The sequence below is a fragment of the Chelonoidis abingdonii genome, chromosome 4, assembly GCF_003597395.2.
Source record: "Chelonoidis abingdonii isolate Lonesome George chromosome 4, CheloAbing_2.0, whole genome shotgun sequence".
Taxonomy (NCBI): Eukaryota; Metazoa; Chordata; order Testudines; family Testudinidae; genus Chelonoidis; species Chelonoidis abingdonii.
Window position 1 is genome coordinate 122,730,988 of NC_133772.1, and position 9,858 is coordinate 122,740,845.

The 9,858-nt window shown below is 40.7% G+C and overlaps 2 protein-coding genes across 2 annotated transcripts in view; one reads left to right on the forward strand and one right to left on the reverse strand.

The window, feature by feature from the left end:
* Positions 1–3,888, forward strand: part of DGLUCY (D-glutamate cyclase) — a 69,060-nt gene extending 65,172 nt beyond the window's left edge. The window contains 1 exon segment of the mRNA XM_075065859.1: positions 3,704–3,888. Within this exon segment, the coding sequence (XP_074921960.1) occupies positions 3,704–3,844 (141 nt within the window). The 3' untranslated portion in view covers positions 3,845–3,888.
* A 3,812-nt stretch (positions 3,889–7,700) lies between these two features.
* GPR68 (G protein-coupled receptor 68) lies at positions 7,701–9,432 on the reverse strand. Its single transcript, XM_032790039.2, has one exon. It carries the CDS (start codon positions 9,273–9,275, stop codon positions 8,178–8,180), a length of 1,098 nt encoding a protein of 365 aa, XP_032645930.1. The 5' UTR covers positions 9,276–9,432; the 3' UTR covers positions 7,701–8,177.
* Positions 9,433–9,858: the final 426 nt, after the last annotated feature.

A 9,858-nucleotide genomic window follows, 5' to 3' on the forward strand; every position in this document is an offset into this window, starting at 1 on the left:
AGGGCAGGGAACAGGGGGGTTGAATGGGGGCAGGAGTCCTCGGGGCAGTCAGGAAGGAGACGGGGGGTCAGATTGGGCGGTGGGGGGCAGTCAGGGGAACGGGTTCCAGGGGCGGTCAGGAGACAGGGAGAAGGGGTGGTTGGATAGGACATGGGTCCCAGAGGCGGAGGCAGTCAGGAATGAGAGGAGGGGTTGGATTGGGGGGGCAGTCAGGGGCAGGGGTTCTGGGAGCTGTCAGGGGACAGGGAATGGGTGGTGGGGGTGGATGGGGCAAGAGTCCCCGGGGAGGCTGTCGGACGAGAAGTAGGAGGGGTAAAGTAGGGAGCAGGGCCAGGCCATGCCTGGCTATTTGTGGAGGCATAGCCTCCGCTAACCAGCCCTCCATGCAATTTTGGAAACTCAGTGTGGCCCTCAGGCCAAAAAGTTTGCCCCCCCTGTACTACATCTACAGAAACTGGGCCTTGCAGTCTGTTCACTAAGAATGCATCTAGCCGCAAACTTTCATGTTCACAGAAACTCAATCTTTTCCAATGCCTTGATGACAAGATTTCTAAAAAGGGCTTCTCCATTTAATCCTTTGGTCTGTGACCCAGTCCCCTTGTGGGACCTAAATACGGTTCTGGCGGCTCTAATAGACATTCTACTCAAGCCCCTTGTTTTGTGTCCACTGCCCCTTTTGTCTCAGAAAACCACATTCCTCGTAGCCATTACATCTACAAGGAGGGTGTGAGAGCTGCAGGCCCCGATGGGTGGGCCTCTTTACACACAGTTCTTCAAAGACCAGGTAACTTTATGACCACATCCAATGTCTCAGTTTCATTTGAACCAGGTAGTGTATTTACCTGTATTTTTTCCTAAGCTGCATTCATCACCGGAGTAAGAGTACCTCCATAGTCTGGATGTCAAACAGTGTCTAGCCTTTTACCTGGATAGGACTGAAGTGTTTCGTGCTTTGCCTCACCTGTTCATGTCATATGCAGACCGCACAAAGGGGCAAGCAGTCTCTTCACAGACCATCTCTGGATGGGTAGCATCCTGTATCAAGATTGTACATATCAAGATAGCTTGAACTGTACCTCCTCAGTTGATATGATCTCATTTGATGAGAGTGCAAGCAATGATGATAGTGTTCCTCAGTGACTTTTCCATATTTGATATTTGCCACATGGTCATTCATAAACATGTTTACAGACCATTATGCTATTATCGCATCTTCCAAAGTGGATGCAAGCTTTAGAAGGATAGTCCTGTGATCCCTCTTTCGATAGACCCTTAACACACCTTTCCTGGACAGCGTACTGCTGTGAATCACCTAAGGGGAATACACTTCTACATCTACTTTAAGAAGAAGAAGAAACGGTTACTTATTGTAACTGTGGTTCTTCAAGATGTTATGCAGATGTGTATTCCACAGGCTACCCTCCATCTCCTGTGCATTGGAATCTTCTCTCAGGGGCATTCAGAACGAAGGAACTCAGCAGGGTGGTGCTGTCTCATATAGCCAGGGGAGGGGCCACAGCCATGAGGTGCCAACCCTCTATGGGTACTGTCAGGCAAAATCTCCAGCTCCGCTCATACATCTAAGTGGAATATATGTCTTTATCACATCTTGAAGAACAACCACTAGAGTAAGTTTCTTCTTCCAGTAGATCTGCATCTCAAAGAACCATTTCTTTTGGGAGTTGCTCTATGGCTAAAATTTCATTATTAGTATTATAATATACACTACACATCATTCACTCACATATTATGTACTATCACAAATTCAAGCTGAACTATAGTTGTCTGCATAAATGAACAACATATAAAGATGTACTATCCTTGTTTTATTATTATTTATTCACTTGTTAAATTCACAAATGGGTTTTCCCCATTACTAATGCAAATTAGTGTATTTCTACTGTATTACTTGCTATTTCGTCTATTGAATTTTAATTTCTTGTTGCCCTAATTTTTGCGCTCAGTTTAAAGTACTTTTGTTAACATTGATTTCAGAGTGAATTTCAAAGAACTCCACAACTAAGGAAAGGTGTTACACATTGTGTTTGCCCATTACAGACACACAGAGTAGCATATCTGACAGTAGAATATAGTTTAGCAGAGACAATCTCATCGTATTAAACAGGAGAAGCTTTTTCAGTGTAGTCAGGCCAGAGAGCTTTAGCAAGTAAAATGTACTTGCTAAAGGTAAAAGAATTATAGCTACAAGATGAGAATAAATTCATCTAGTTTGTTTCTCCCTCATGAGTCAAGAGGAGAAATTTAGTTTACATCATTTTGCGTTCAGCGACACTTTTTGCATGGGGAAAGGGCTCATACGTAAATTTACAGTTGGATTCTGCACTTGATATATTTAGATGTTAAAGCACAGTTATGATCAGAATCATGTCACCGTCTTATGAAAATTGGCACTTATGCAAAAGATGAAGCCAGGTGCTTTCTGTAAGAAGTTAATTAACTGGTTGCTGTGCACAGTTTGACATAATGTACCTAGGCATTTTCTGGTTCTTTCCTGTAAAAGCTGTGACTTATTTAAGACTGCTTTGGCTGTGAAATATATCACATGGATCAGGAAATTTAAGAAAGATAACAATCATTATGGGGTACAGTTAAAAAAACAGGGTACCAACAATTTTTGATTGTTAACGGCTTTGGGAGACTATTCCAGTGCTTCCAAAAAAATGTCAAATGTAATCACACACAAAAGTACATTATACATATGTATAATAATGCTACAGTATACTTCATTCATATAGCCAAACACTGTAGTAAAACTATTGTAATCAGTAGGGTTTGAAACATTTCTGTACAAATAGTGTACATTTCATGAACGGGAATACTTGACATTTTTGGTTTGTGAATTCTTGCATCAAGCGAACTACAAGTACTAAAAATGTTTCTTTTCTTTCCTTCCTGTTTCTTCTCTCATTGTATTAGGATTCAATCAGGTGTGGTGCTAAGCACTCTCAATTCTCAGTGAAATCAGTAGAAGCTAAGGGTGCTGATCATTGTGCAAAGTTGGATATAGGTTGCACAGATTATCCCAGTATTTTCTATTTCTCTTTCTCCCCATCTTTTCTCTTTTCCCCTGTTTCTTTTCTTTAAAACCTGTCTGTTTCTGACTGTTGTATATATCAGGAAAAAAGTTAGTTAGTGATGAGAAGCCCAAAGGATGGCAGAAGCCCTTCCACGGGTGAATTTATGCACATACACACACACTGCCAGCCCTAGCCAGTAAAAGCAGTCAATTAGGATTAGCCCTAAAAGAACATGTCACGTCCAGGCTGCTTTAAGCCATTATTTTCTGGGAGAACCAGATAGTCTTTAAGATGCTGTGTGTGAATATATATTTGGTTTCACTTTTTTAAATTTACTAACATGAAGCTAGCCAGAATCTCAATGCAGTGGATTCAGATTTCTGAATGGACACTAATATGCTTTTGGCTTGGTACCATTAACATTGCACAGTAATTAAAGGGTATCTATGAATACTGCCTTTTGTTAGTTCCTTAGCACTTGCATTTCCTGCTACTAAAAGTACCCTTTGGCCCCCTTAGAGTGGTAATGTTTTTGATACTGCTAGCCAAAATAAATTCTTAGGCAGATATAGTCACAGTCTTCTAATGTTTAACTGAAAGATTTTGAGGAATATTCTTTGCCTTATTAGTTACATTAGTAATATATTAATTATACCTTGTTTTAGGAAGAAAAGTTGCTGAAGACACTTATACAGCATGGAGTCCATAGTGGAATAACTGCCAGTCTCGAAATGGAAGTGGATGGACTGCCCTTCTACAATATACACTCAGTTATGATTGAAAAACTTCTGGAGCAGATACCTTGATGCCTTTTCCTTAACTATTTCTAAACTCTAAAGTTTCTATTAGAGTATCTCTCCACCCCCAATCTAACAACAAGGTATGGAAGACCAGAAAAGGCTTGTAGGTACTTATATGGCCTCCATCACTAGTGTCTGAGCACCTCATAATCATTTATGATTATCCTTCTAACATTGCTGTGAAATAGGGAGGTTTCATTAGCCCCATTTGGCAGATGAAGACATGAGAGATGGAGAGATTAAATTATTTCATCAAGATCACACAAGGAGTCTGACACAGACCTGAATGCAGCTCTCAAGAGTCCCAGGCTCCTGCCTTCACCACAGACCCATCTTTCCTTTTTGATAAGCATAAAACTCTTAGTTATAATGACTCACTCAGACAATCTATGGCCTTATATAGTAAAAGGTGACCTGTGTTTCATGAAAAAAAATCAAGTATCTCTTGCCATTAAATGCAGAAGTGTTATGACCATTGCTTGTTCCTGTTTTACTAAGCCACATAGCTGCAACAGGAAGTCGTGCTTGTAGCAACTTGGTTTTTAAACGACAGTATGGAAAGCAGCTCCAATAAAGGTGCAGATTAAAAAAAAAGAAGCTTTATGGCAGTGACAGTCCTAAATGTAGCATCTATACCAGAGGTTCTCGAACTGTGGTCCGCGGACCACCGGTGATCCGTGAGCTCCATTCAGATAGTCCACGGATAGTTCCCTCTAAGGTGCATGCCTGGGCAGCCGTGCACAAAAGAATGAAGGGCCACCGATCTAATTAGTGGAGCTGTGTAGGCGGGGCTCCACTAATTAGGTGCCTGGACCCTGGAGAAGACACACCTGTAAGGTGAGGTGGTGGCCTTGAGGGGAGTAAGAGGATGTGGGAGGGGGCAGTGGGGTGAGAAGAGGGGGTGGAGTGAATTTGGGACATGCAGGGCTGCGGTGGCCAGAGAAAGAGGCGACTTTCCTCAACTCCAGGGCTGCGGCTGGCAGGGAGAGATGGCCGTCCTTCCCAGCCTCAGCTCTGTGGCTTCTGTGGAGGGGCACAGCCCATCCTCCCCACCCCGTTCCCACTGCCGTGGCAAGGGAGAGTGGGCACATCCATTGCATTAGAAAGATAAGACTACTGATATTAAAATATGAGCTATGTGCCTTTATGTGTAGAACCCAAAACCATTAATTATTATTAAGGGTTTTTTTTAAATACAGTGCTTTTATCCAAAGCGCTTTACAATAGTTAGCTAATGGTACAAACATTTGAAAAGATCAAGTGGTCTGCCGAGACCCTCAGCAATTTTCAGTTCCTGCAGCCCCTCTGACTGTGTATTCTTTTGATCGTGAATAAACAAGGGAAACTTTACCAGAATTAGTGAAATAATAGTAGCATTGCATGACTCCTATGTAAGCATGGGCAAATAATGAAACTGACATTGTGCAGAAATTTCCCTTTGGTGAAAGAGAGACCTGGTTTGTGTGTGTGTCTTTCTCTCACATCTGCATCCACACACAGTCCAGTGTGCAGATGAAAGCACTCCAGTAAGACTGCATTTACTTAACTCCATAACCACCAGTTAGCAGCTGTAACAAATGTATTTTACAACACTAAATTTAGTCAAGAATGTTTGAATCAGTAAGTCTTTATCCGTTCCCATCTTCCGTCCAAATACAGGGATATGACAGATAGCTATTACAGGGAAATACTAAGTTTAACACTTTGTTGTTTTTCTCTAAATGACAATAAAAATCCCAGCTCTTTTTCATTAATGAGACTTTAATCTGGTGGCGATGTATAGCATTTTCCTGACAACTGCAATGTGGCATATGATGTTATATGCAGAGTAAAAGGCCATCATAGTGAAAATCTGTGATAATTAAACTACTGGTATAGTCATGACATTAAAACTGCACCTGTCTGGCAGGATGAATTTCATTAAGTAACACTGAGTTCATGTTTAGAAAAAGAAAACCACAAACACCTCCCTTTCTGTAGGACAGATGAAATTTTAAAATTTCAAGGGCCAAATTCTGACTCAGTTGCACAGGTTTCAATCTGCTTTTACACTGACAACGAAATTTTGCCCCACGCATGTACCAACTCAGATTAGCCTTATTCTAGTAGATGACAGTTGGATGTAAGATGCCATTCCCCTCATTCCAGCTCCATATTTTAATTGACATGGAAGACTATAAACGACATAACATAAACAAGGCAACAAATGCTTTCAGTCTTCTCAATCCAAAACTGGTGTGTGCCTAACACCATTTTAGATTAGGGAGAATGAATAGTTAAAGATGTGTTTCTGCAGGCTGCATTCCCAACAACATTCTAGATTTGCTTTAGTGCAATTTGGAACTGCTGCCATGTGACCTAGAGGGCAGAATGGAATGGGAAAGGTTTGGAAGGAAGAAACATTAAACAACAATGATCAGGAGAAAAGTGCATGTATAAGGAAATCAACCCAGCATTGTGGGAGCTCTCAGCATAATGAAACTTAAATGAACTAAACAAGCTGAGTGTTAATGTAAACAGACCTAATCCTCTTTTGGGAGTGGGGATATGATTTCTTTTGGCACAAGGAGGGAAGAGAGAACCATCTGAAGTTTCACAAATGGACTCTGTGGGCCAAAGCCAAAAGATAGTTTCTCCAATCACAGAACAAATCAATATAGGAAAATATAATCAATATAATCAATGCATTATTTATTAAACATATTCCCTAATTATTTCTAGTGTATACTTTCACAGGGATTTTCAGTGCAGTGTTGAGTATGTATTATTTGTTAAGCATACAGACAACACAAATCAGACTCAAGATGCAAAAGATCTGCCTTTGAATGTCTTTTTAAATATATTGGGTATTTACATTGCTGTGAGTTATTGTCTGTCTGTGGGTTGCACTGCACAGAATTAGTGTGTTTTAAGGAGAGCTTTGAAAGCAGAAAGTGGATGCCAAGAGCAGCAGTGCAGGTGGGATTTTAGGGTGTGAAGGGCAGAAGTTAAGAAGGCATAAAAATTAGACTTCAAAAAGGAGATGAAGTAAAGGTGAGGTAGTATTGATTAGCAAAGCAAAGATGTATAAGAAACAAGATGTGGGTAGGAAGCATTGTGGGAGCCTAAACATATGCGACTCTCCATTCTTTTATTGCCAATCCATTTTGTTGTATAATAGTACCTCTCTATGTTTTTTCTGTTCCCTCTGTATAAACCAAAGGCCATTATGGATCACTTTACATACAATGTATTTTGACACTGCATTCCAGGAAAAGTGGTTCCCTTTATAACAGATCAAACTAGAGAATTTAAAAAAAATCTGTTGGGGGACATAGAAGTTAAACTCATCCTGTTCAACACACTGTCTGCCCTACAATTTATTACAATTTAAGTGCCTTTATGCTCTGTGCTGCACAAAACACAGAAACATGGAAAAACACAACAATCCAAATTTTAAACTGGTTAGTGGAGTATGGATTTAAATGAATGTGTATCCTCAAATACTGTGAATCAGTGCACTGGCATGTGGTGTCAACTCTATCTGTGCCCCCAAACTAATGCTTCCTTTGAAGTCCATGGAATAAATTAATTGCCCACTAAGTTCCAGATCAAGTGTCCACTGAAGTCAGTGGGAATCAGTGGTACTGGATCAAGCCCAAAGAGCAGTGGCTCAAGACCCAACAGACATTAACTTAACTATCAGTTATGGAAAACAGCTTCATTGTGAATTCTCTTCTAATATATCCCTCATGATTTTATTGGCTGGTTCCTTTGCTTTTTCAATTTGGCTGTGTCTTTGCATTCACTGCTCACTGGTTGTTGCATGGCTTGAGGATGATTGGGACAAAGTTACAGAAAACATACACGTAGACAAAAAATGTTCTTTTGGGAAATGTTTATCACTTCATTTTACATAATTTGTTCCATCTTCCACCTTTTCAGCAAGATGATCACAGAGTTTGACAGCTTTCTCATAAAGTCAATACATGGACAAACAATCACCAATTAAAGACCATTATGGAAAATTCACACCACTAACATCTTATTTCAGCCAGTCCAGTCATCAGAAAAGCAGCTTCCCCATGACTAGCACTATACTGAGTCAGTAATATATACATGTGACCTGAGCTAAACTGACCTGGTGTATATTTTCCCTGCCCTATGTAAAGGCCCAGGTTACTCAAGGGAACTAAGGAATTCCCCCCATGGAAAGTGTATCAACTCAGCTCTGCTTATAATAGTGATGAGTTATTAAGCTCTTTAGAATGTAAAGCAGTTGCAATACATTTATAAACCAAAGACTGAAACCCAAACTTAGACCTGGAAACTTTAGATCAGTCTGCCTTTCTAATGGGTGCTAAAGTCTGTCTATACTGACCATGGAAGAGTCTTTCATTTCATTAACAGTATGTAGTTTGTTTAATAACTCTGGCTCTTCAACTGCTGGTACAGTGTTGCTTTTTCTGAGAGTTTCTAGAGTTTTCAGTTGGTAGGATACCTGGGGTTTAGTCCTTAAACATCTTAGGCATGTTAAAACAGAGTCTCTCATTTTGACAAAATTCTGGTAGGTGCTCTCACTGGAAAAGCAGTACAATACTGGGTCAGCAACACAGTTAAAACTAGTCAACAAGAGAGAAAAGTGGTAAATGTTAAAGATTTTCTCTGCAAACATGCAGTTGTTCTCAAACAAGCTGCGAATTACCAACAGGATGTGGTATGGTCCAAAGCAAACCAAGAAAATTATAACTGTGCTTGAAACCAGACGTTTAATTTGGATTTTTGTCTTCTTTTGTGTACCATGGCTCTTGTGGACAACTCGTAAAATGCCACAGTAAGAAAAGAGCAGTAGGAAAAAGGGGAAAAGGAAGCCACCAAAGAAGCGGTAGTAATTGATGTTGTGCTCCCAATCTTTGATGGGATAGTGTTCAAAGCATATTATATGACTCTCTGCATCCATACTAATATCAGCATGCTTAAAGACAAACCAGCTCATCAGAATTTCCTTGCCCCAGATTATGATGCTCACTACCACAGCGGCCTTTATTGTCCGAAACTGATAGAAACGAAAAGGATGTACCACTGCTAGATAGCGGTCAATGGAGATGCAGCAGAGGAAGCCCACACTGATGTAGATGTTTTCATACAGGAGTATGCCACAGATTTTGCACAGATTTGCATCATAGGTCCAGTTGTCATGCTGCAAAACGTACTGCAGCCAGAAAGGCAAAGAGAAGATGTAGAACAGGTCTGCTATAGTCAAATTGCACAGATAGATCCCCAGTTCATTTTTGGCCCTGATCTGTAGGTATCCATAGTACAGCGAGAGGCAGTTAGCTGGGAGACCTACTCCAAAGACAAGTATGTATATAGTGGGGGATAAAATCTGGTGTATGGTGTGATTAATGGTGCAGTTAGTAGAACTATTCCCAGTCACTTTCTGTGTGAAATCCTGCATCTTCTAGCAGTGACCATACATCTCTCATCAGGATCCCAAAGAGGGAGATTTAAATTTTAATTTCATCCCATTTCATAAGTTACTCATTTCTTCCGCACTCTCTTCCTACTGAGGTGGCTGTCTGCCTTAGGATCCTAGCAACCTGGAAGTAAAACATATGAAAGTTCTGTTACTGAAATGTCGGGTCCGCCTAGCTGAGAGCCAATGACAGCCAGACAGGGATAAGGAAAGGTTGCTTTATTCTGCAGAAGAAAGGAGAGTTTTGTACCTTGGTACAGAGACTCTACTTCATACAAAAACCAAAAATTTTTTATACACACACACACACAGGCTTTGGTCGTGTTAGCATTTGATTGGTGGTTAGCAAATCCTGCACTTCTGCAATTTGCTCAGCAAAAACTGGCTTAGGACCAGCTTCAACTGCCTCAAGACCGATAAGGGAAGACAGTTGAAAAGTTCAGGCTACTGTGTCCGTGAGGTATCTAATTTTCCCTAATGGTTGCCAGCTACTATAAGGCTACTAGCTGTTTGGGGGTCGCTGCTGACTGTCACAGTTCTTATGAGGAATATCACTGAAAAATAG